Source organism: Colobus angolensis, unplaced genomic scaffold (assembly GCF_000951035.1).
Source record: "Colobus angolensis palliatus isolate OR3802 unplaced genomic scaffold, Cang.pa_1.0 Scaffold217, whole genome shotgun sequence".
Taxonomy (NCBI): domain Eukaryota; kingdom Metazoa; phylum Chordata; class Mammalia; order Primates; family Cercopithecidae; genus Colobus; species Colobus angolensis.
The window spans coordinates 4,486,973-4,514,773 of record NW_012115344.1 but is presented as its reverse complement, the minus strand read 5'-3'; the positions used below and the strand labels follow the sequence as shown (position 1 = coordinate 4,514,773).

Here is a 27,801-nt window from a genome sequence, read left to right as displayed (position 1 = left end):
CTATTAATTATTGCCTCAATTTCAGAGCCTGCTATTGGTCTATTCAGGGATTCAACTTCTTCCTGGTTTAGTCTTGGGAGATTGTAAGTGTCCAGGAAGATTTAAGTTTATTAATGCATGGGTAGTTCATATAACAACCACCACAGCCAGGACACAGAACAATTTCATCACAACAAAGGAAAGCCTTTATGCTCTTCTTTGTATTCACAGCCTCATTCTGACCTAAAACCTGGGAATTACTGATCTATCTGCTACTACTGCAGGCTGATCTTTTTGGTAAAGTGTTATATTAATATAATTATTCAACATGTAACCTTTGAGACTGGCTAATTTCACTGACCACAACATCTCTGAGATTATCCAAGTTAATCCGTGTATCAAGAGTTTGTTTCTTTCTATCCCTGAGGGTATTCCATTGTATGGCTGCCCCACAGTCTGTTTACAAATGACATTTGGATTGTTTCTAGTTTTGTGCAATGAATAGAGTTGCTGTAAGTGTTCATGTATGGGTTTTTTGTGTGAACAGAAGTTTTCATTTCTCTAGGGTAAGAATATATATAGGAATGAGATTGCTGGATTGTATAGAAAACATATATTTAACTTTATAAGAAACTGCACTACCATTTTGTATTCATACCAGCAGTGTGTGAGAGTTGTGCTTGTTCCAAATTCTAACTGGCAATTGATACTGTCAAAGTTTCAAATTTATTTACTTTTTAGTTGACGTTATAAAATTGTATCTACCTATCGTCTGCGACATAATATTTTAGTTGACATTATAAAATTGTATGTACCTATCATGTGCAACATAATTCTATATACCCTGTGGAATGGTTAAATATAGCTGTAGAATGGTTAAATATAGCTAATAGACAAATACATTACCTCACATAGTTGTTATTTTTGTAGTTTCTCTTCAGAATAAATACATCTTTGATTGTTAAAAACGTTGAGACTTATTTTATAGCCTAGAGAGGCCTATCCTGGAAAATGTTGTATATTCCCTTGATCAGAGTATGTGTTTTGGTGCTATTAGGTTGAGTGTTCTATAAATTACAGGGCTAATAGGTGAATAATGTTCACATCTCCTACACTCTTGCTGATTTTCTAATTGTTCTATTAGTAAAAGTGGTTTATTGACATGTATAACTATTCTTATTGAATTGTCTATTTCCCTTTTGTTCTGGTTTTGCTTCATGCATATTGATGTATATTGAAGGTCTCTTGTTAGATGCATATATGTTTGTGTCTGTATATCTTTCTAATGAGTTCCTAGTTTGTCTCTAGTAACTTTTTGTCTTAAAGTCTATTTTGTCTGATATTAACATAGCCACTTCATTTCTTGTATTTTTACTCATTTACTCTCATTTAATGTTTGCATGGTGTGTTTTACATTCAACATACTTGTGTATTTGGAGTTTAATTTATATCTTCATATGGATTTGAGGAACCATTTGATGTTGCTTTCTTTCTGCCTGAAGAACATCCTTTTTAGTGTATAGTACAAGGCAGGTTTATTCAAAACAAATTGTCTCATTTATTTGTCTTGGAATTTTTTATTTCAACTTGCTATCAAAAGACATTTTGACAATTTTCTCTTTTATACTTTTAATATTCCATCCCATTGCCTTTTTCTTTTGGCTTTCATTGTTTTCAATGAAAAGCTATCTGTTAATTTCATTATGGCTCCCTTGCAAGCAATTAATTACTTTTGTCAACTGCAAGGATGTTTTGTTTTGTGCTGTTTACTTTTTCTTTTACTTTCAACACTGCAATTGTGATGTGTCTAGGAGTGAATCTTTGCATTTATAATAATTTGAATTTGTTGAGCTTTTGAAATTTGTGGATTATTGTTCTTCATCAAATTTAGGGAGTTTTCAGTAATTATTTTCTAAAAGTATTTTTGTTCCTTTCTTTTTCTTCTTCTTCTGGGACTCCAATCATGCATATGTGTGTGTGTATTTAATAGAGTCTCACAAGTCTCTTAGGCTTTGTTCATTTTTCTTTAATTTTTCCTTGGTAAAGTTTTTTCCTGTTTTCAGATTGAAAAATCGCTATTGATCTACCTTTAAATTCCTTGATATTTTCTTCTGCTAACTCAAAAATATTTAGAGGTTTTGTTGTGGTTGTTGTTATACTTTTCAACTGTAGTATTTCCTTGTAATTCTTTTTGTAATTTCTGTATCTTTAATAGTTTCTATTTGGTGAATCATTGCATTATTGGTCTATTATTAATTTTTAAAAAGCTTTTCTTTAGTTCTCTAAACATATTAATGATAACTGCATTGGAGTATCTGTCTGCAAAGTCCAACTTCTAGGCCCTCTCAAAAATAATTTCTAATGACTGCATTTATCTCTGCATATGGGTCATATTTTTTGTCTCTTTCATGTGCCATAATTTTCTATCAAAAACTATACATTTTATATAATATAATGTAACAACTATGAATTCTATTTTTTCCCACTCCACCTTGGGGTTTACTGTTGTCATCATTTTTTGTTTGTTGTTTATTTATTTAGTGACTTGTGTGTACCAATTTTATGGAGTGTTTCTTTGACAGTTTGTGGTCCATGGTACCACTGCTCAGATTTTTTCTTGTGTTTATATTTAAGTCTGGTTTCTTAAAGTTTACCTCTGAGTCAGCTTAGTTAGTGGTTGTTCAACCAGTCGATGACTAGTCAGAGATTGTGATTAAATATCTTGAACTAGTATGACTCTACTATTTGCCATTGGATCTGTGTCATGGGAACACTTATAAAATTCAGAAAGTTTACAAGTCTGCCTCACATTCATCCAGGGTCTAGTACCTCTGAAGACTTTTTCTGTCTTTCCTAAGTGGCACAGCCCTGTGCATGCATCAGCCTTCCAGATCAGCAGGGAGTCTAACAAAGCCTTACTTGACTGTCTCTTCCCCTGAATCATCCTGTTAAATTTATAACTAGACTGCAGATTTGTTGCTTTCTCCAACTAACAGTGTTATGTTTTAACCACTGATTGTTTTAACAACTGAGATGAGATCTCTATTATTTTCAACAAAAACCCTAAGTAAGAGTTTTTCCATTCTTTTCACTAAACAAAGTCAGCCTCCTCCAGCCGGGCAGCAGAGCCAGTATTTCTCACAGATGCCTCCACCCACACAGGGCAGAACTTTCACACTGTGGACCCGGGGAAGGGAGAGGTAGATATGGAATCTACTTGCTCTTACAGAGATTCACTAGCTTTAATGAATACTTGTTAACTTATATGGCCTTTGTTTAACTTTCAGAGACTTTCAATAGTTAATTCTGATCATTTTGTCTTTTTTGGTTTTGGGGGAGAAGATATTTGGAGTTCCTCACACCATCATTCTGAGAGTATACTTTATTGTGAAGTGTTTAGAGTTACTTATATGTTCTGCATATGAGTACGTGATTTGTCAGGTATGTGATTTGCAAATATATCCCAGACTGTGGCTTATTTTTCCACTCTTTTCACAAGGTATTGTGCAGAGCAAAAGTTTTTAATTTTGATAAAGATTAATTTATCAGTATTTTTGCTCATATGAACTGTGTTTTTGTTGTCATGTCTAAGAACTATTTGCCTATGTCCAGGTTACAAAGATTTCCTCCTAGGTTTTCTTCTAAATATTTTGTTGTGCTAATGTTTTACTTTTAGATGTATGATACATTTTGAGTTAATTTTTGTAAGTCTTAGCTTGAGCTCAATGTAAAATATTTTTAGCATACACATATCCAATTGTTTTAAAATATTTGTTGAAAAGACTATCAATTATTCATTTAACTGCCTTTATACCTTTGACAAAAGTCAGTGGGCTATATTTACATACATCTGTTTCTAGACTCTAGATCCTGTTTCATTGTTCTATGTCTTTACCAAATCCATACTGTATTGTTACCGCTGCACAGAAGTTCTCAAATGTGATAGAGTGATTCCCCGAACTTCAATCTTCTTTTTTAAAGTTATTTTTTCTGTTCCACTTTTAACCTATTTAATATACATTTTATTTTATTTATTTATTTATTTTTATTTATTTATTTTTTTGAGATGAAGCCTTGCTCTGTCACCCAGGCTGGAGTACAGTGGCCCAATCTCAGCTCACTGCAGCCTCTCCCCCCCAGGTTCAAGCAATTCTCCTGGGACTACAGGTGTTCACCACCACACTAGGCTACTTTTTTATATTTTCATAGAAACAGGTTTTTTGCTATGTTGGCCAGGCTGGTCTTGAGCTCCTGGCCTCAAGTGACCCTCCCACCTCGGCCTCCCAAAGTGCTGGGATTACAGAGGCATGAGCCACAACATGCAGCCTTAATATATATTTTAGAATGAGCTTTTATGTATCTATAAAAATATCTTGCTGGAGTTTTTAATGTAATTGCATTAAATATGTAGATCAGTTTTGAGATTATCAACATCTTTACTAGGCTGAATCCTTCAAACTGTGAACATAGGATGCCTTTTTATCACCTATTTAGGTCTTTATTTTTTTATCAGCATTCTGCAGTGTTCATTATGTAGATTCTGCATGTTTTGAGAGCTACATGCCTATTTTATTTTTGACCTAGTATTAGTGGTAGCTTTTTAAAATTTAGTTTCAAATTGTTCATTGTTGATCAATAAAACTGCCATTGATTTTGTCAGTTAAACTTGTATTCTGCATCCTTGTCAAACTCATTTACTAGTTCCACGTGAGGATTTTTTGGAGATTTATTGGGATCATCTACATAGGCAATCTTCTATTGTATGAATAGAGACATTATTAAATTTCTTTTGAATCTGTATGCCTATCCATTCTTTTTGATGACTTCCTGTACTTTTAGCACAATGTTAAATAGAAGTGGTAAGAGTGGACATCCTTGATTATTCTGATCACAGGAAAAAAGTAAACAGTTTTTCATCTTTCAACAGAATGTTAGTTTTAGGTTATTTGTAGATTCTCTGTATCAGATTTAGGACATTCTCTTCTATTTGAATGTGCTGAGAGTTTATAATAAACTGATGTTGAACTTTACCAAATGTTTTTTCTGTTATCAATTGATATGTTTAAATTGGTTTTTGGGTTAAATTGATTGAATTTTTAATATTAAAACCCATCTCAGATTATGTAAACAAATACCATTTTTGGATGATGTATTTCTCTCTGTCTCTCCTCTCTCTCTCTCTCTCTCCTCATTTCTCTGTCTCTCCTTTTCTCCCTCTCTCTCTTTCCCATCTCTCTCCTCCCCCACTTCCTGTCATGAATTATAAAGTGTTCTCTACTTTTCAATTATGTAGCAGTTTGTAGCACTGATGTTATTTTTCTTTAAATATGTGACATAATTCACCTGTAAAACCATCAGGTAATAGAGATTCATATTTTGGAAATTTAGTAGATATATAACACATTGGGGTAGAGTTTTGTAGTTTTCACATATTAAGAAACTGGTTCATTTTATCTATTTATATATGCGTGTAGTATTATCATATACTTTTTTTGAATGCCTGTTTCTCTGTAGCAATATCACTTATTTTTTAAAGATATTGTTGATTTTTGTCTTCTCTCTCTCTTTTTTTTTTTGGTCAGTCTTTCTAGTGCATTATCAATTTTAGCAAGCTTTCCAAAAAGTCATCTTTTGGATTCACTGATTTTCTTTCTAGTGTCACTCCACTATGACTTGTATTGATTTCCTCGCTTATTTAATTTCCTTTCTTTTTCTTGCTTTGGGTGCATTTTGTTCTTATTTTTTCTAGTTTTCACAGATGGAAACTTAGATTACTTATTTGAGGACTTTTAAATATTTTATGTAAGCATTTAATTCTGTAAATTTACATCTAAATACTGTTTTAGTTGAATCTCACAGGTTTTTTAATTTTGTATTTACATTTTCATTCTGTCTAAAATATTTTCTAGATTTTCATAGACTTTTTATTTGATCCATTGTGTGGTGGACAAATTTTATGATGATCCTTGGGATCTCTGCCTCCTCATCTTCATTACCTTTATATTAGCCTTCCATTGAGCCTTCCAAAGACTGGACCTATGATTTGCATTTAACCAATAAAATGTGGTATATGTGATCAGATGTCACCTTGGTGATTGAATTATGTTATCTAAAGTTCTGTCTCACTATTATATAGGTCTAGATTTTCTCTTTCTTCATTGCTGGCTTTAGAAAATCAAGTTAACATGAAATCTACAGCCACACACACAACAGACTCCTATAACCTTAGAGAGATGGAAGTGGATGCTTCTCCAGTCCAGCCTCCAGATGAGAAAACAGCCCAGCCAACATCTTGGCAGCACTTTATGAGATCCTAAGTAGAGGACCCAGTTAAGTTGTCCTCATTTCTGACTCAGAAACTGTCAGATAATAACTGTTGTTGCAGGATGTGATGGCTCACACTTGTAGTCCCAGTGATACAGTTTGGCTCTGTGTCCCTACCCAAATCTCATCTCAAATTGTAATCCCCATAATCCCTATGTGTTGAGGGAGGGACCAGGTGGGAGGTGATTGAATCATGGGGGTGGTTTCCCCCATGCTGTTCTCATAATAGTGAGTTCTCACGAGATCTGATGGTTTTATAAGGTAGTTTTCCCCACTCTTGCTCAGTCTCTCTTGCCTGCTGCCATGTAAGATGTGCCTACTTCTCTTCCACCATGACTGTAAGTTTCCTGAGTCCTCCCCAGCCATGTGGAACGGTGAGTCAATTAAACCTCCTTTGTTTTTGAATGACCCAGTCTTGAGTAGTTTCTTTATAGCAGTGTGAGAACAGACTAATACACCCAGCTACATGGGAGGCTAAGGTGGAAGGATTACTTGAACCTAGGAGTTTGAGGTGGCAATGAGCCATGATTGCACCATGCACTACAGCCTGGCCAACAGAGAAAGATTCCATCTCCAAAAATAATAATGACAAGAATTTAAAAGGTGTTGTTTTACAGATGATAATCAGAGTGGGTGTAGTCTTAGCTTTTACTCATAGTGTTCTAACACTGTTTTTGATATCTGTTCCTCACTACAGGCTATCTATATTTAACTAAAGCTACCAAGTGTTCTGCCTCTTTTCAAGGCTAAAATGTTTCACTTCCTTTACTATTAACTACTATGTGATAAGTCTATTGCTCCTACCTGGGAGTTTCTTTCACTCTTATTCTTTCTAACTCCTCCACGTTTAAGCCACTGTTTGCCACTCCCTTTTCATCTAAAACTCAATTCTCTTATAAAAAAATGAAATAAAATGAAATTGAATGGTATTGTACACATTTGGAAAAGCATATCTAGCTTACAGTCTAAACAGAATATCATGTATAGCTAATTATGCATAGTATTTTGTGTTATCTCTATAAAGCATTGACTACTAGAAATATTATTTATAGGTGAATTTCAGCCTAACACATACAGGCATACATTTTATCTCGCTATGCTTTATTACACCTTGCAGATATTGTGCTTTTTACAAATTAAAGGTTTGTGACAATCCTGCATCAAGTAAAACTATTGATGCCATTTTTCTGACAGCATGTGTCACTTCATGTTTTCGTGTCACATTTTGGCAATATTCATCATATTTTTAACTTTTCATTTATTATTATATCTGTCCTGGTGACCTATGATCAGAGATCATTGATGTTGCTCTGGTAATTGTTTTGAAGCTTCATGAACCATGCCCATGTAGGAAAGTGAAGTTCATCAGCAAATGTATATGCTCTGACTGCTCCACCTGCTCCTGACTCTCTTCCTCTCCTTGAGCCTCCCTATTTCCTAACACATAACAATGTCAAAATTAAGCCAGTTAATAACCATACAATGTCCTCTAAGTGTTGAAATTAAAGAGTCACAATGTCACTCACTATTTGAGTGAGTTAAGCTAGAAATGATTAAGCTTAGTGAGGAAGACATATCAAAACCCAACACAGGCTGAAAGCTAGGCCTCTTGCACCGAACAGCGAAGTTCTGAATGGAAAGTAAGAGTTATTGATGGAAATTACAAGTGCTACTCCAGTGAACATTGAATGGTAAGAAAAAAAAGACAGCCTTATTACTGATATAAAGAGAGTTTAAGTGGTCTGGACACAAGATCAAACAAGCCACATTTCCTTAAGCCAAAGCCTAATACGTATCAAGGATCTAACTCTTTTCAATGCTATAAAAGCTAAGACTTGAAGAAGCTGCAGAAGAAAACTTGTAAGACAGCAGAGTTTGGTTCCTGAGGCTTAATTAAGGAAAGAAGCCATCTCCATAACACAAAAGTGCAAGGCAAAGCAGCAAGTGTTGATGAAGAAGCTGTAGCACGTTATCTAAAGGACCTAGTTAAGATCATTGATGAGGTGGCTATATTAAAGAACTGATTTTCAATGTAGACAAAACAGCCTTACATTGTAAAAAGATGCCACCTAGGACTTTCATGGCTAGAGAGGAGAAGTCAATGCCTGACTTCAAATCTTCAAATGACAGGCAGACTCTGTTACTAAGGGTTAGTGCAGCTAGTGACTTGAAGTTAAGCCAGTGCTCATTTGTTATTCCAAAAATCCTAGGACCCTTAAAAATTATGCTGTCGATTCTTCCAGTGCTGTATAAAATGAACAACAAAGCGTGGATGATGACACATTTGTGAGTGGCATGGTTTAATGAATATTTTAAATCCAGTGTTGTGACTCACTGTTCAGAAAAGAAGATTCCTTCCAAAATATCACTGCTCATTGGCAATGCACCTAGTAACCCAAGAGTTTTGATAGACATATATGAGACTAATGTTGTTTCCATGTCTGCCGACACAACATTCATTCTGCAGCCCAGGGATCAAAGAGTAATTTAGACTTTCAAGTCTTAATGCCTTACAAAATAAATTTCTGAATTTATTTAGCTGCCATAGTGATTCCTCTGATGGATCTGGGAAAAGTAAATTGAAAATCTTCTGGAAAAGATTCACTAATTTAGATAGCATTAAGAACATCATAGATGACTTTGAGGGGTTCAAAACTTCATTGAAGGAAGTAACTGAAGTTGTGGTGGAAATAGCAAAAGAACAAGAATGTGGAGCCTGAAGATGTGACTGAATTGCTGCAATCTCATAATCAAACTGTAATGTTGAGGAGCTGCTTCTTATGCATGAACAAATAAAGTGGCTTATTTAAATTGAATCTATTCCTGGGCAAGATACTGTGAACATTGTTGGAATAATAATAAACAATATAGAATATTATATAAACTTAGCTGATAAGGCAGCAGCAGGATTTGAGAGTATTGACTTCAACTTTGAAAGACATTCTACAGTGGGTAAAATGCTATCAAACAGCATTCCATGCTATAGTGAAATCTTTTGTGAAAAGAAGAGTTAATTGATGTAGTAAACTTCATTGCTGTCTTATTTTTAAAAACTTTTGGCCAGGCACGGTGGCTCACGCCTGTAATCCCAGCACTTTGGGAGGCCAAGGAGGGCGGATCATGAGGTCAGGAGATCGAGACCATCCTGGCTAACATGGTGAAACCCTGTCTTTACTAAAAATACAAAAAATTAGCCGGGCCTGGTGGTGGGCGCCTGTAGTCCCAGCTACTTAGGAGACTGAGGCAGGATAATGGCGTGAACCCGGGAGGTGGAGCTTGCTGTGAGCGGAGATCAAGCCACTGCACTCCAGCCTGGGCAACAGAGTGAGACTCCATCTCAAAAAAAAAAAAAAAAAGAACAAAAAAACTTTTGTGGCATACAGCAAAAGCAGGACTAAGAGGGAAGTTTATAACAATAAAACCTACATCAAAAGATCAACACAACAAAAAGTTGCTTTTTGGAAAAGACAGTCAAAATTGACAAACCTTTAGCCAGACTAAGAAGAAAGGAGAGATAATATAAATAAATAAAATCAGAGTTGAAAAATGAGATATTACAATTCATAGCTTAAAAATGTAAAGAATCATCAGAGACTACTATTGTGCAACTACAAACCAATAAATTGGAAAACCTAGAAGAAAAGGATAAATTCTTGAATACATACAACCTCCTAATATTGAACTATAAAGGAATAGAAAACCTAAATAGGCCAATATTATGTAATGTATAGATCCAGTAATAAAAAGTATCCCATCAAAGAAGAGTCCAGGACTTGATGGTTTCAATGCTTAATTCTACCAAACATTTAAAGAAAAGATAACACCAATCCTACGCATACTATTCTGAAAACATTGGGAAGAGGGAATGCTTTCAAACTCATTCTCTAGGACCAGCATTACCCTGATACCAAAACCATACAGAGACACAACAACAACAAAAAATTAAAAACTGCAGACCTAAATTGTTTAATATAGAGGAAAATAATCCTCAACAAATACTAGCAAACAAAATTCAACAACACATTAAAAAGATCATTCATCATGATCAGGTGGGATTCATATCAAATCAATAAACATGACACATTACATCAACAGAATGAAGGACAAAAAATAGATGACTATTTCAACAGATGCTAAAAAAGCATTTGGTAAAATTCAATGTCATTTCATGATTAAAAACTGTCATCAAACTCAATATAAAAGAAATATACCTCAGTACAATAAAGGCCATATATAAGAAACCTACAGTATCATACTGAATGGGAAGAACTGAGAGCCTTTTCTGTAAGATCTGAAAGAAGACAAGGATGACCATTTTCACCATTTTTATTCAATATAGTACTGGAAGTCATAGCCAGAGTAGGCAGACCGCAGAAAGAAATAAAGCATATCCAAATTAGAAAGAAAGAAGTCAAATTACTCATTTGCAAACGATATGATCTTATATTTAAAAAACCTAAAGACTCCACCAAAAACAAAAAACTGTTAAAACTGATAAACAAGTTCAACAAAGTTGGACAATACAAAATCAACATACAAAAATCAGTAGCATTCCTATATGCCAACAGTAAACATCTGAAAAGGAAATCAAGAGAGTAATCCCATTTATAATAGCAACAAATAAAATAAAATACTCAGGAATAAACTTAACCAAAGAAGCAAAAGAGCTCTATATTGATGAAAGAAATTGAAGAGGACACCAAAAATAGGAAGATATTTCATGTTCATGGCCTAGAAGAATTAACATTGTTAAAATGTCTATTCCACTTCAAGCAATCTACACATTTAATGCAATTCACGTCAAAATACCACTGATATTCTTCATAGAAAATTTAAGTCCTAAAAGTTGTATGGAATCATAAAAGATCCCAAATAGCCAAAATAATTCCGAGCAAAAAGAACAAAACTTGAGGAATTACATTATCTGACTTCAAGTTATACTGCAAATGTATAGTTACCAAAAAGTATTGTGCTGGCATGAAAACACACACATAGACCACTGGAACGGAATAGAGAACCAATAAATAAATCCACACGTTTGCAACCAATTCATTTTCAACCAAGGTGCCAGAAACATACATTGGGGAAATGATAAGTTTGACAAGAAATGACCATTTAACAAATGGTTCTGGGGAAACTGGATATCCATTATGCAGAATAATGAAACTAGACCTCTATCTCTCACCATATAGAAAAATCAAATACAAATTCATTAAGGACTTATTTGTAAGACCTAAATTATTAAACTACCACTAGAAAACATTGTGGAAAAACTTAAGGACTTTCGTCTTATCAAAGATTTCTGGAATAAGGCCACAAAAGCACAGGCAATCAAAGAAAAAAATCTGTAAATGGGATCACACCCTGCACAGTGAAGAAAACCTCCTGCACAGCAAAGGCAAAAAATAGGAGGAAATGTTTTCAAAGTATTCAACTGAGAAGAAATTAGGAACCAAAATATATAAGAAACTCAAACACCTCAATAGAAAAACAAATAATCTCATTTTTTTTTAATGGTCAAAAGACCTGAACAGACATTTCTCAATGGTAAACATACAAATCATCAACAAGTATACTTTAAAAAATGCTTAGCATCACTAATCATCAAAGAAATGTAAATTAAAGCCACAATGAGATATCATGTCACCTCAGTTAAAATAGCTTTTATCAAAAAGACAAAAAGTAATAGATGCTAATGAGGATGCAGACAAAGGGGAACGCTCAAGAACTGCTGGAATGTAAATTAGTACAGCTGCTATAGAAAACAGTGTGGAGGTTCCTCAAAAAGCTAAAATAGAAATATCGAATCATCCAGCAAGCCCAATGCTAGATATATATTTTTAAAAAAGGAAACTGTATATTGAAGGAATATCTACAATCCTGTGTTTATTGTAGCACTATTCACAACAGCCATGATATGGAATCAACTTTACTGTTCATCAATGGATGAATGGGTAGAGAAAATGTGGTATATTAGATTGGCACCAAAGTAATTGCGGTTTTTGCCATTACTTTTAATAATAGATACACAATGGAATACTATTCAGCCATGAAAAAATGAAACCCTGCCATTTGCAACAATATGAATAAAACTGAAGGACATTATGTTAAGTGAAATAAGCCAAGCACAGAAAGACAGATATTGTATATTCTCACTCATACTTGGAGCCAAAAAACTATATTGTGTATTCCAAAATAACTAGAGGAATGGATTTGGAATGTTCCCAACACAAAGAAATGATAAATCCTTGAGCTGATGGATATCCTAATTATTTTGATCAGATCATTACACATAGTATGATTGCATCAAAATATCACATATACTTCACAAATACATATGCCTTTTTTTTTTTGAGACAGAGTCTCACTCTGTCACCTAGGTTGGAGCGCAGTGGTACAATCTCAGCTCACTACACCCTCCACTTCCCAAGTTCAAGCAATTCTCCTGCCTCAGCCTCCCAAGTAGCTGGGATTACAGGTGCAAGCCACCATGACTGGCTAATTTTTTGTATTTTTAGTAGAGATGGGGTTTCACCATGTTGGCCAGGCAGGTTTTGAACTCCTGACCTCAGGTGATCTGCCCGCCTCCGCCTCCCAAAGTGCTGGGATTACAGGTGTGAGCCACCACACCTGGCTGAGACAACTGTTAAATACTCAAAAAAATTAAATATTAAAATAAAATTAAAAATGCATTCTTACATACTAACCAAAAATTGCAAAAGCCACCTCAACTTTCAGCAACCACCACCCTGATCAGTCAGCAGCTACCGACATTGAAGGAAGAATCTCCACCAGCAAATGATTATAACTTGCTGAAGGATCAGATGATCACTAGCATTTTTTATCAGTAATTTTTAATTAAGTTATGTACTTTTTTAGATATAATGCTATTGCACACCTGATAGACTACAGTACAGTGGAAACATAAGCTTTAAGTGTGCTGGGAAACTTAGAATTTCTGTGACTTGCTTTACTGCAATGTTCACTTTATTGTAGTGATCTGGAACCAGACCTACAACATATCCAAGGTACTCCTGTATGTCAGTGAAGGAATTGCTTTCAAAAAAAAATCTTCTGGCCAGGTGTGTTGGTTCACCAATTTGGGAAACTGAGGCGGGCTCGTCGTTTGCGCTCAGGAGTTCAAGGCCAGCCTGGACAACATGGTGAAATCCCACTATCTCTACTAAAAATATAAAAAATAGCCGGGAGTGTTGGCGCACACCCGTGGTCCCAGCTCCTCAGGAGACTGAGGTGGGATGTCACTTGAGCCCAGGAGGCAGAGGTTGCAGTGAGCCAAGATCACACCACTGCACTCCAGTCTGGGTGACAGAGACCCCATCTCAAAAGAAATAATGATAATCTGCTAAGAGTTCAAAAGTGTCTTCATAAGGAATTAAACCCTCAATAAAGTTGTTTTAATAAAATTTGTTTTAATCTTTGTTATTTCTTTCAAATATTGTACAACTTTGAGGGGATTTAAGTGCAGATTTCTTACGTTCATGTAAGATAAGTGGTAAAGTGTGGTCTTTTAGTGTACCAGTATTTTTACCTTATTATAAATACATAATAGGTGTACATATTTATGGGACACATGTAATATTTTGATAAAAGCATATAATGTGTAATGATCAAATCAGAGTTATTAGAGTATCCATCACCTCAAGCAGTTAGCATTCTTTTGTGTTAGAAACATTCTAATTCTAATCTTTTAGTTACTCAGTTATTTAGAAATATATAATAAATTACTATTAGCTGTAAGCTGCCCTATTTTGATACTGAACACTAGATCTTATTTCTTCTATCTAATTGTATTTTTGTACTTATTAACTGTACTTTCTTTACCCTATCTTCTTTAGTACCTGTATGTGGGAGCTAAAAATATTTGAGCTCAAAGTTTTTTGGTTTTTGTTTTGTTTGTTTGAGACAAAGTCTCACTCTGTGTCCAAGCTGGAGTGCAATGGTGCAATCTTGACTCCCTGCAACCTCTGCCTCCTAGGTTCAAGTGATTCTCCTGCCTCAGCCTCCCAAATAGCTGGGATTACAGGCATGTGCCATCACGCCTGACTAATTTTTGTATTTTTAGTAGAGAAGGGGTTTCAACATGTTGACCAGGCTGGTCTCGAACTTCTGACCTCAGGTGATCCACCCACCTCAACCTCCCGAAGTGCTGGGATTACAGGCATGAGCCACTATGCCCGGGCGTGAACTCAAAGTTTTTAATATGTAATTGATAACACTGAAGTGACTTTATGAAGCAGCTCTTTTGAAGTTACTTATGGAAGTGGTTTTTGAGACAATATAGAGGTGACACAAAATGTCAGTAAACTGGACTTCAAAAGAGTGATTTAGAATTTTATATCTCATAGGTGAAATAATCAAATATGTTCTGATTTTAAAACTACTTATTACAGAGATAGTATAAGTAGCAAAAAATTTAGCAAGTTTTATATTGCCACTATAGAGTACTACTTCTAAATCTGTATCTGAAATTATGAGTAGACATTGTTTCATGTAATATTCTTTGCTGATGCAGCATTTTGATACAAATCATTTTGTAATTACTATTTATATAAAAAATTAAAATTTTAGTATTAAATGATTTATATATAAAGTTCTTAGAAGAGTGCATGGTACCTAAGCATTCACGCATTAGCAATTATTACTTTTAATGTTAAAATAGAAAATTCATATTTATAATCAATATATTAATGAGGTCATGTTTAATACCTACATCTCTAGCTTCATTCAGCACCAACTGTTTTTTCCCTATCCTGTATGCTGTAGAGCTGGCCTTCCATAGTTCCCCAAATGCACTCTGCTTTCTCCTACCTCAGGACTTTGCTGTTCAACTTTCTTCTCTCATCCCCACCTTCATCCTAAATAAGCCCTCACTTATTTTTCTAATCTTAATGTTGCTTTCTTGTGGAAGTTATACCTAATGTCTTTACCACTGTGTTGTCTTTAACCAAGACGAGGTCAAATTCCCTATTTTATGCTTCATAATTACTTGTACGTAACTTTATACTATCACACTGTAAACAATGAGGAAATTTTTATTCACTAGCATTTCCAAAAGGTTGAGCTAGGCCTACTAGTTTAATGAGGGAGTGAGGGACTGGGTTAAACTTCACAAGAGGTTGTAAATGAAGAGTCACCCATGATGTGTGTAGGGTTTTAGAAAATTAGGTGAACGTTACAAAGAGAACAAACTCAATGACAAACATCAGGACAAAGAATGGCAGTGTATTCTCCTCTCTCATAAACCTCTAAGTTCAATATAATTTTGAAACCTGAAATGTTTTATATAATTAAATTTCTTTTGGAAATCATATGTATATTTTATACGGATTAAGAATAATGACAGAGGGAACTTTAAAAGTCAGATTGGTAACTTTAAAACTCATGGGGTACGATACTGAGCACACAGGCCATTACATTAAAGCCTCAAGGAACATTTAACCAAATATCCAGGAGGCACCATTACTTCAAAGGACATTTGTGTGATAATTTCTAACCTATTTTGTGACTACTTGAGTAATATATTTCTTCTACATTAGACTGTGAACTCCACAAGGGCAGGAGCTACTTCTATTTTGTTCACCAATATTGCCAAAGAAGATAACAAAATCCCAGAAGATAGTTAGCATTCAAGAAGTTGTTTAAAATAAATACATAAATGAGTAGATAAACCTAATTCTAAATTTAAATTGAAAACCTATAACATGGAAACAAATTCTTTCACTATTCTGAAGCTGTTTAAAATATAAATTTTCCTCAAATATCGGTATATACATTTTACTTATAAAAATCAAAGAATTTGAGTAGATGAACAAGTGATTTTTTTCTTGACAGATAATATCCCATTATATGTATATATTCATATATACCTATATGAATAGTCATATTCATATATACCTATATGAATAGTCATATTCATATATGAGTCATATACGAGTCAGCAAAAACAGATGATTTTAATAAAAGCTCATTGACTTTGAAATTTATTAAGATAACATATATAATCACCTGATTGATTCATTTACTCTTAAGTTTGTCTAAGATAGTTATGGGCCGGGTTTGGTGGTTCATGCCTGTAATCTTAGCACTTTGGGAGGCCAAGGTGGACAGAACGCTTGAACCCAAGAATTCGAGACCAGCCTGGGCAACATGGCGAATCCTCATCTCTACAAGAAATACAGAAAAAAAAAACAAACAAAAAAAAAAAAACAAAGAAAAACAAAAAAACTAGCCAGGCAATCACCTGTAGTCTCAGCTACTGAGAGAGCTGAGGCAGAAAGATCCCTTGAGCCAAGAGTTGGAGGCTGCAATGAGCTGTGATCACACCTCTACACTCCAGCCTTGGCAACAGAGCCAGAGGTCCATCAAACAAACAAACAAACAAACAAAAGAATAGAAAAGACAGTTATGAAAAAAATCACAAAATAAAATGTATCTAAAAAATGCAATTTTGACAAAGGTCACGTATCTCTCAAATGATTTGTCAAAGCGGAAAATACTCTAGCACTGAAGGCCAGAAGTTGAAACTTTATGGGTCATGAGCAGCTGTTGCAACTAATCTTTATTTTGCACAGAGAGTAGCCAGACCGCATTTTGTGTTTGGGACTTAACAGACTAGAACATATTCTACTATAACCGGTGCAAATTGATTGGAAGACAATAAAATTCATATCATTTTAGGCAAATTATGTTTTGCATAGTTTCTACAATCAAGTAAATATCTGAAAGCTGCACTCTGTCTTTACTGCAAAACTTGAAAATCTGTAAAAGCACATGGAAATCCAGAAACAACTTAATAAAAATGCCAACAAAAGGAAGAATTATAATAGATACAAATAACAATTACAAAATTGAAAAGGCTTTCTTATTGACAGCAGGCAAACAAAAGTTACATCCAAAATAATCTGCTTTTCAAAGGACAACAAGTAAACATAAAAGATCACCTCAATTATACCAGAAAAATAGTAAGTGGTAATGCAAAGTGGTCTGGTATTAGAGTGGAAATGAAAACTGTTAAGAGGTGGCTTTAAAACTATTAGCTTTCAATAGATGCTTCTGAGAATTTCAGCTTCTATAAAAGGTAATAAAAAGTGACTTTAAAACATGTTTAGGTGATATGCTAATATGAAGAGTAAAGAATCAGCTCTTAGTTGTTACTTATGAAATAATCCTACTAAGGTGATTCTAATGTCTTTAAGAATCTGGTGAAGGAAGAATGGTGATGAGCAACTCAGCAGAAAACCTTGGAAAAGCTGATGTGATCACATAAAATATTTTTTAAAGGAGTAAAGTACTGACAATTATTTGGGTGAAATTATATCTCAGATCTGACTATTTCTTCTCAAGGTCCAGAAAATGTTTGTTCAGGTGAGCTTAAGTATCCATTCCCTCCATGCAAATTATTTTTGCTGAAGAAAGTTATGGCATAGAAAATATTGGTGCCCAAACGAATTCCAAATCAAAAATTTCACATAAGTTTTTACCAGAGCCTGGCAATTCTCCCTATTTCTTTGGCTAACTAAGTGTCCCTTTCTACAACAGTATTTTGGTATTTCTTTACTTTCCTCAAACCATTCATTTAATTCAGCCTCCAGTGTAACGCCCTATTCTAAGCAGCAATTATCTCTGACCCAAATCAGAACATACGTTAGATAACTTACTTCCCTGCTTCCATTCTTTATATATATATTTTTTATTTTTTATGAGACAGAGTGTTGATCTGTCACTCAGGCTGAAGGGCAATGATGTGATCTCTGCTCACTGCAGCCTCCACCTCCCAGGTTCAAGTGATGCTCATACCTCAACGTCTTGAGTAGCTGAGATTACAGGCATGTGCCACCACACCAGGTTAATTTTTGTATTTCTAGCAGAGATGAGGTTTCTCCATGTTGGCCAGGCTGGTCTCAAACTCCTGGCCTCAAGTTATGCTCCCGCCTTGGGCTCCCGAAGTGCTGGGGTTACAGGTGTGAGCCACCGTGCCCAATCTTTGTTTCCATTCTTTTCCTCTTTCAGTCTCCAGATTGAAGCTCGAAGCTCTTTTCTGGAGGAAATCTGATTATTCTACTTCTCTGATAAAATTGCCTCAATTACATCCCACAGGAAAAAAAAAAAATCTACCACCTGTACTATAACTTCATCTTAAACCACCTTCCCTCTTTACTTTCTGTGTATCAGTTGCAGTATCCTGTAATTACTAAAGAATATAAATATTCATATTCTTTAGTAAAATAGAGGCAATAGTATTATTCTAGTGGTTGGATTATTATGGCTATTAAGTATATATGATGTATGTAACCCTATTACATACATTATGTACCCTAGGTACGGTTAACAATCAATAATCAATGCTTCTCCCACCTGTACCCACTATCTTAGTTTGTTATGGCTGCTATAACAATATACCACACATTTGGGTGCCTTTAAATAACAGTAATTTACAGTCTTATTGTTCTGGAAGCTGGAAGTTTGAAATCAGTGCTCCATGATACATGCTCCCTCAAGAACCTGTATGGGACTCTTTCCTTTTGTTAACCTAGCTTCTGGTGATTTGCTAGCCATATTTGCTGTTTCTTGGCTTGTTGATGCCTCATTTCAATATTCTGTCTTCACATAACATTCTCCCTATATATCTGTTTCCAAATTTTCCCTTTAAACAAGGACACTAGTCATATTGGGTTAGAGACCACCCTAATGACCTGATTTAAGCCCAATTACCTATGTAAAGACTCTGTTTCCAAATAAGGTCTGTGATACTGGGTGTTGGGTCCTCAATGTATCTTTTTTGGAGGGTCACAATTCAAACCATAAAAACCCACCATCAGGCTGGAGTGGTGGCTCATGCCTGTAATCCCAGAATTTTGGGAGGCCGAGGCAGGCGGATCACTTGAGGTCAGGAATTTGAGACCAGCCTGACCAGTGTGGTGAAACCCCATCTCTACTAAAAATACAAAAACAAGCCGGGCATGGTGGCGGGCACCTGTAGTCCCAGCTACTCAGGAGGCTGAGACAATAGAATTGCTTGAACCTGGGAGGCGGAGGTTGCCATGAGCCAAGATTGTGCCACTGCAATTACAGCCTGTGTGACAGAGTGAGACTCAGTCTCAAAAAAATAAAATAAAATAAAATAAAATAACATAAAATAAAATAATTTAAAAAACCACCATCAACACAGGAGTTTTTCACTTGCTGTTCATTCTCCCAGAAGTCTTTGCAACCTTCACTCTTCTGCCACCTTGCCTGGTTATCCTTCCAACTTTCAACCTAGAATGACTTTTCTTAGGGAAAATTGAAGTACAATCTAAATGTATTTTTCTCAGTTCATGTATACAGTTGGCCTTACCTTCATAACAGTTGTCACATCTGTAATTTACATTTACTGGTGAGATTATTTGATTAATATTTGTCTGCTTCACAAATGGTACGGACTTCACAATTTGGGAAGTATGTTTCTACCTCACAGAAAACCGTTTTTGCCCAGTGTTGTATTACTAGCATTTGGAATACCATAGTAGGCATTCAATAAATGTTTTATTGAATAAATGAATCATGGATCAGATCAGCTATGACAAAAAGGTATGCTAGAAGTTTCAGTATCTCTACTATCACTAACATGTTTATGAGAACATAAATTGATTATTTCCATATAATTCAAATAACACAATATTCTACCTGTTAGAAATTAATTTCTAACAGGTACAAATTATTTCAGAAAATAACTTCTCTAGCATTAGACTAATTAGACTAGCCAGAAGAATCAATGTGCTTTGCAGTCTACTTTGAATTATCTGTGCTACAGGAGTTGGACAGGGCTTTAAGCCTGCTTGTGTTATTCCATTTCTCCTTTTAGTCTCAAGAACTCAACTTTCTAAATATCTAAATCGCAATCATTAGATGCCAGAGCAAGCAACAAAGCAAAAGATTATAATGAGGTTTGAGGGATATTCAGTTCAGTACAACAAATGTATTGACAAGTGCTTGGCTTTGAAACACCAATACAGAAATAATTCCTATATTGAGATAAATGCTATGTGAGTTATAATCAACATGAGCAGGAACATAAATGCCCACATACAATTTCTTTATATATTTTACTTTTGTTTTAATGTTACACATAAAGGCTTTGAGATTCAAAAATGCAAAATGGCAAAATTCTACTTCTGATTCTTTGATAGGTATCTCTAACACACACACATATGTAATATGTAAGTATCAAACACATATATATTGTGGAGGAGAATATATATATTTCTCTTCTAGAATAAATGGTCATATTTGTTTCTCTACTAAAATAAATGGTTATATTCAAAAGCTATAATCTGTATCTATATTGTCTCTGAAGACTGGCATAAATGGCTTAAAATTCTAGCTCTTTCTTTTATTATCTGGATCATTATGAGCAATTCCCATAATCTTTTAAGTCAGTTTTCTTTTCTGTAAAATAGAGGTAATAGTATTATTCTAGTGGTTGGATTATTATGGTTATTGAGTATATATGATGTATGTAACCTTATTACATACATTATGTACCCTAGTTACGGTTAACAATCAATAATTTTTTTATTATTATCTTCACCAGCATAAGCATGAGAGATGAATTTTAAAGTCTCCTATTTGAAACATACGCATTTTTTTCTTTGTAGAGTTCACATTGTTTTCCTAAACTTAGATACTTTTTTATCATTATTCTTTCTTTTCTCTTTCTGTAAGCTTTATTGAGGTATACTTGATATGCAAAAAATGCACATATTTAATGTATACATTTTGATGAGTTTGGAGAAACGTGGTATCACCACAATCAAGGCACTAAACATATCAATCACCTCGAAAAATGTCCTTGTATTCTTATGTGTGTGTATTTGTTGTGTGTGTGTGTGTTAAGAACACTTAACATGAGATCTATCCTTTTAACATAATCAAGTTCATGATACTTTATTGTTAACTATAGATACTATGTTATACAGCAGACATCTAGAACTTCTTTATCTTGCATTATTAAAATTTTATACCCATTGAGTCCCCAACAATCATCATCTGTTCTACACTTTCATATGTTTTACTCTTTTAGGTACTACATATATTTGGAATCATGCAGTGAATTAAGCCAGTCACAAAAGGACAAATATGATTATTTTTTAAATCTAAGTTACATGTTTATCTAATAGCTGTTATACATAATGAATTAAGACTATTTTCCTTAGGTAAATAATGACTATAGTTAGTATTAAGAATATTATATAGATAATTTTCACAAAATCTTCTGAAGATTTAATTCTGCCCAGTAGTTACAACAGCAAAGAGTTACAAACATATTGATGAAATATCCTTATTTTAAAATATTTATTCTCAAGGTTAACATTTTTTGGCCTATGTGATATTCATTCTCTGATGAAAGTATTACCTCTGAAAATTTTTCATAAATCAAAATATATTTTATAAACATAAAATGACCAAAAGTAGAATTGAAACAATATAAAGATTATGTTTTATTAAAATACAGAAATCTAATTTGTTTAGTACATATTACTTTTGCCTCTGAATATTAGCTAGAATTTGGCAATTAGCCATGCTATCTCCAGTTCAAAATTGAAAGTTGCTTCTTTCAGCTATATTGTTACTACCTGTACTAAGTTAATAAAGCATGACTTTACTTACCATATTTACAGAATTCCTAACTTCCCCAAGAAGTTGCCCTCCAAAAGTCATATTTAAGTGTGCTGTAAGTATACTTTTTAGAGACTCAAATATATTTTTCCGTTACAACAGTATTATATGTAGTTACACAGATAGGCACCATGAAGACATTCATGATGCAGTATGAATTCATTATGAGGTATAACAGGAAGGCATAACCTCAATCAAACTTGATTTATTAATCACGGAAATTCTGAACTTGTCTCTTGCTGCTCTTAAATGGGTTTGTGGACCATATCTTTTATAGGAGTTTCTCATCTTTGTCAAGTATGTGGTATAATCCATATTATTTCTCCAGAATTATATTTTTTAAAGTTAAACATACAGAGGAGACATGAAGGTTTTGAGCTGTGAAACCAGTATTTGTAAGCACTTGTTAAGTGCCTTTCCAATTCCATTCAACAGACATTTATGAATTCTAATGTGTTAGGCACAACACCAAATCATTAATATCTTTCACTTACATCAGAGGTCCCCAGTTCCCTGGGTCAGGGACCAGTACCAGTTCCTGGCCTGTTAGGAACCAGGCTGCACAGCAGGAGGTGAGTGGTGGCTGGTGAGCTAGGGAGCTTCATCTATATTTACTGCCATTCCCCAGTGTTCACCTTACTGCCTGAGCTCTGCCTCCTGTCAGGTCAGCGGCACTAGATTCTCATAGAAAGCGAACCCATTATGAACTGTACGTGCAAAGGATCTAAGTTGAGTATTCCTTATGAGAACTTAATGTCTGATGATCTGTCACTGTCTCCCATCAACCCCAGATGGGACCGTCTAGTTGCAGGAAAACAAGCTCAGGGCTCCCACTGATTCTCCATTATGGTGAGTTGTATAATTATATTATTATATATTACAATGGAACCACAACAGAAATAAAGTGTGCAATAAATGTAATGCCCTTGAATCATCCCCAAACCATCGCTCCTTCACCCACTGCCAGTTCATGGAAAAAACTATGTTCCATAAAACCGATCCTTGGTACCAAAAAGGCTGGGCACCACTGACTTGTATCTGTTGATCCTCACTTTACCTCAAGAGATGGGTGTTCTTATTTCGATTTTAAAAATAATAAAGCTGAGGTTCAAAAAGTTTAAACAAGTGTCAGAATAGAATTTGAACCTAGATCTGCCTGATTCCTAGACTATGCCATGATTACCATTCTATGCTGCCTCTACTCAAGCAGTCCTTATCAACTGGTTTCCCAAAAGACCAATGACTGTAACTATTGAAACACCTTTGAAATACCTTTGAAACTCCATTTCAAACTGTTACAGAGAAAACCAACAAAATGGTTTTGTTTGTTTTTATATAGGTATATGGCTATTATTGATCCCCTGAAACCCAGACTGTCTGCCACAGCAACCAAGATTGTCATTGGAAGTATTTGGATTCTAGCATTTCTGCTTGCCTTCCCTCAATGTCTTTATTCCAAAACCAAAGTCATGCCCGGCCGTACTCTCTGCTTTGTGCAATGGCCAGAAGGTCCCAAACAACATTTCACGTAAGTTAATTCTCTATTATGATTTTCAATTCAGTTTATCAATCACTTAGGAAACTACAGATTAGGAACAACAATTAAACAAATAAGACACATTTCCCCCAGGGTTCATACATTATTTGGAAAAGGAAATATATAAAAATACTGTAATATAGTATTATTTGTATGTGGTCAATAAGTTTGTGTAAGTTACTAAGGTTTTTCATTGGAAATATGAGAATGTCTATGTGGGATGGTACTGGAGAGTTTCCTGATGGAAGTGATAAAAGATAAAAGCAATGTGCAAAGAAAAGCATTGTGTTATTGATTGAGAAATGAGTGAGAAGAAAGAAATCAAAGCCCAAATGTGTTGATTGCTCTTTTAGGGAGCTTAGTTGAATGGAAGGAGCACTCTAGTAAGTTATCTAATTTTATTTTAGTTTGATTTGGTTTATGTTCTTTTGCTTACAAGCAAAAAGCAGTAAAAACCCTCAACACTAGATTGAAAAGGAAATATTAATATTATAATATATGGTAAAATTTGGTTCATGTTTTATACCCACCTCAAATCAAGCAAAAAGGAATAATAATGTAATTGTGTAATTGTTTGCATTTTGTTTTTAAATTATAGTCATTTAAATTTTATTTCAATAAAATGCTTATTTTTCTATTTTACTCATCAATTTGTCCCTTTAAAAATAGCAAATGGTGCAAATAATGGTTGTCTTTTAAAGCAGTCATTTTATCTACCTTTGCTCTACCCAAAGTTCAGATTTTTGAACAAAAATATTAAGAAGCACTTATTTAAGGAAAATCAGGCAGTGCATATTAAACTGAGTACTATATGCTACTCATTATTATTAATACGTCTTAATTGTATGATAATGTTATCATCTGCAAATTATTTGTTGACTGAATTACTTCCTCATTGACTTTAAATCAATACTTAGTAATCTACTGAGAAACGGAAAGACAAGGATATTTAAGATTCACTTTACAAAGAAAAACCACTGGTATGGAGAAGACTGTTAAAACAAACTTCTAAATTACTTTAAAGCTGTCCAAGACAGTGAAATCCACACAAAAGATTGTAAAATTCTATTTGGGCTATTGTAACATGGCTTACTCTCCTTTTCGGCTCTAATTGAATTCTGATAATTTTGATTGAAAGCTACTAAATACCAGAATTTAATTTGATAATTTACAGCAGCATACTTCTGGTTTGACTACTATGTCAACATGTTTTGTTTTGTTTTTACCAAGTTAATAATGCAATCAAATGGACCGTGGCTCTGGAAAATTGCATGTAAATGTCTTTACCTGATTTTTTAAAATTGTAGTAACTTGTGGATTCATTATGGCTCAGAGTATCACTTAATTTTTTCCTCCCATTTGAATGAAAAACAATTTATGTATGTCTGATGTTGCAGCAATATAGAAGATAGTCCTATATAGGAGAAAATATATGCCAGTTGATTTGTTTATTCTATCCCTTCCCTTTTCCTCCAATGACACATTTAATTAGTTTAGCTAAACAATTACCAAGCAGAATACAAAGCAGTGGAAAGTCGTTCATCCTCAACCTCTAGGCAAGGAGAACATGTGTTTAACTGAGCCCTTCAACCCAGCTACAGTTTTCATATACCAAGTAAAGATTGACAAACATCAACTGGCAGCATTTGAAACATAAATATAAGTGACAATAGCATGATATTTTGATGGAATTTTGAGATGAATGTATAGAAATAATGTAGAAATAACTCTTGGTAGTTTTAGTTATGATTTAAAACTAAGCAAATGCAGTCCCCACTATTTCATTCCAATAAGTTTTCAGCATGTGTGTTTCTTATTTTTTGTAGTTACCACATTATCGTCATTATACTGGTGTACTGTTTCCCATTGCTCATCATGGGCATCACATACACCATTGTTGGAATTACTCTCTGGGGAGGAGAAATCCCAGGAGATACCTGTGACAAGTATCATGAGCAGCTAAAGGCCAAAAGAAAGGTACTGGTCCATGTTGTTTACCTAGCATTTGCATAGGCTATGGTACATCAGAAAGAAAAACAATATAGTCATGGCATGTTAATACAATATGATCTGATGCTCTACCCCTATTTTTAATGTCTTTGTTTTAATTTTTTTCTTTTCTTTTTTTCTTTTAGTTTTGTATAAGTCACTGTCTACATACTACATCAGTTTGCTATATAATAGTTACTTCATTACAGGAATACTTCTTAAAAAGTATCTTTTGTAAAGTATTCTTACTCTGCTGAAATTGCTAAAATTTTATCAAATTTCACTATTCCAGTTGATTGTATTTTTGCAACTCTGTCTTTCTTTGTCATTTATTGAAAAGAATGCCTCTGATGTATTCTATAATCTACTTAAAGCTTCTTTTATTCCAGGAATGACATCTCTTCTAGAAAGTCCAATAATTTCTAATAGATATCTAACTTTCCTCCATCCCCTCTTGTCTCTCTTTATTTCTCTCACTTTCTCTGTGTGTTCTTTCTCCTGATAAGACATTTTATATATATGTATGATTAAAGGATAAGGATTGTATTAATACTATTCTACAATTTATTGAGTGACATGAAAAAGGTTGTTTCTAATTTACATGAAACAAAAACATCTCTAAAAATATTATGTCTATATTTTACTATGATTATTTTTATTAAGATTTTTTCTACTACCATTATGCAACTAAATAAGTTAGATTTTTCATAAATTTGTGGAGTTAAAAGGAAACACATTCCATCCTTTTCTCCACAGTTGGTGTGTACCTAATGCATCTTGGAGAGGTTTTATCAAAAATAAATGAGTCCTACTGATTATGCCAATCATTATTATTTGTTTCATTTATGACTAATTTATTTACATAGTACTACTAGCAACACATGAACATTTCCTTTAAAAAACACTCAACAATCTCAAAAACACTTAGCTACAAAAACTCACTTAACAATGATCAATCAGGTTTTAAAAATGCAATGTACAAAATGGATTGCGTTTTAATAGTGCGTTTTCTCTGATATTGACAAATAATACTAGACCGTATTTATGTTTGGTTAACATTTACAATGATTTCTAGTATTTGAAAACAAAAAGTACAAATGAGCTTTTCCAGATCAATTTACTCATTTCAGGTTGTACAAAAATGTATCTACTATGTATGTAATTCAATTTTATTTTTCTTTCAAAAAGTTTTTCTTTTTTTTTTTTTCTTTGAGACGGAGTCTCACTCTGTGGCCCAGGCTGGAGTGCAGTGGCCGGATCTCAGCTCACTGCAAGCTCCGCCTCCCGGGTTTACGCCATTCTCCTGCCTCAGCCTCCCGAGTAGCTGGGACTACAGGCGCCCGCCACCTCGCCTGGCTAGTTTTTTGTATTTTTTAGTAGAGACGGGGTTTCACCGTGTTAGCCAGGATGGTCTTGATCTCCTGACCTCGTGATCCGCCCGTCTCGGCCTCCCAAAGTGCTGGGATTACAAGCTTGAGCCACCACGCCCGGCCAAAAAGTTTTTCTTAAAAATAATGTACATTAACAACCAAATGGCCTCTGGCACCTACAAAGGAATCCTAAAGTGAGGAAAGTTTCAAAAACATGGCCCTCCTACATGAACAGTATCTCTTTCCCCTTTGTAATTTCAACCTGCCTTATATAACATCTTGCTCACGTTGAAAGATACTCTCTTCTTGGGATAATTTCTTAGAGCTATATCTTAGGTATCATCACAGTAAATAACTGGTGTTATGTTCTGGGTATTTCAGAATAATTTCTCTATAGTACCTGCTTAGTTTCTGTCTTTTATTTCTTTCATATTAGTTCAGATTTTTTTAAACATTTCACTATGCACTCCTAAACAAATTAAAATAAACCCAGTAAATGTAAATTATAGGTTTTTTTTTATATGCATGTAATGTTTTTCTAGAAAGAGATAAAAGTTTAATCTGAGTGTTTCTTTTATTTTTGAATTCAGTGTCCCAGAGGGAACACAAAGGAAGAGGGATTTTTTTTTAATTTTGTCTCTATATAAATGGTGAGAGTAAGGCAAAACATTTCCTTTTGATTTCATTACTCCACAATTTCAAAGTAGAAATACTAATTCAGACTGGGAGTGTAACTCTTCTAGAATATTTCAAAAAAGTAAGACATTTTAAAGTTCCAGTATAAATGTCTTCCTCTTGGTTTGTATTCTAGGCTAAAATAATACGAAATGGCCCTTTATGTTATGGACTTCTCAAATAAATCTTTTTGTCCTTGGATTTCTTTTACAGTCAGTTATTGGTATGACCGTTGATATCTAGGCACTA

At 34.3% G+C, this 27,801-nt stretch overlaps 1 protein-coding gene across 1 annotated transcript in view; it reads left to right on the top strand.

Annotated features, from left to right (window-relative positions):
* Positions 1-27,801, top strand: part of TACR3 (tachykinin receptor 3) — a 105,258-nt gene that overhangs the window by 21,977 nt on the left and 55,480 nt on the right. The window contains exons 2-3 of the mRNA XM_011943250.1: positions 23,321-23,509; positions 25,345-25,495. Of these exons, the coding sequence (XP_011798640.1) occupies positions 23,321-23,509; positions 25,345-25,495 (340 nt within the window). The remainder of the gene's footprint in view (positions 1-23,320; positions 23,510-25,344; positions 25,496-27,801) is intronic.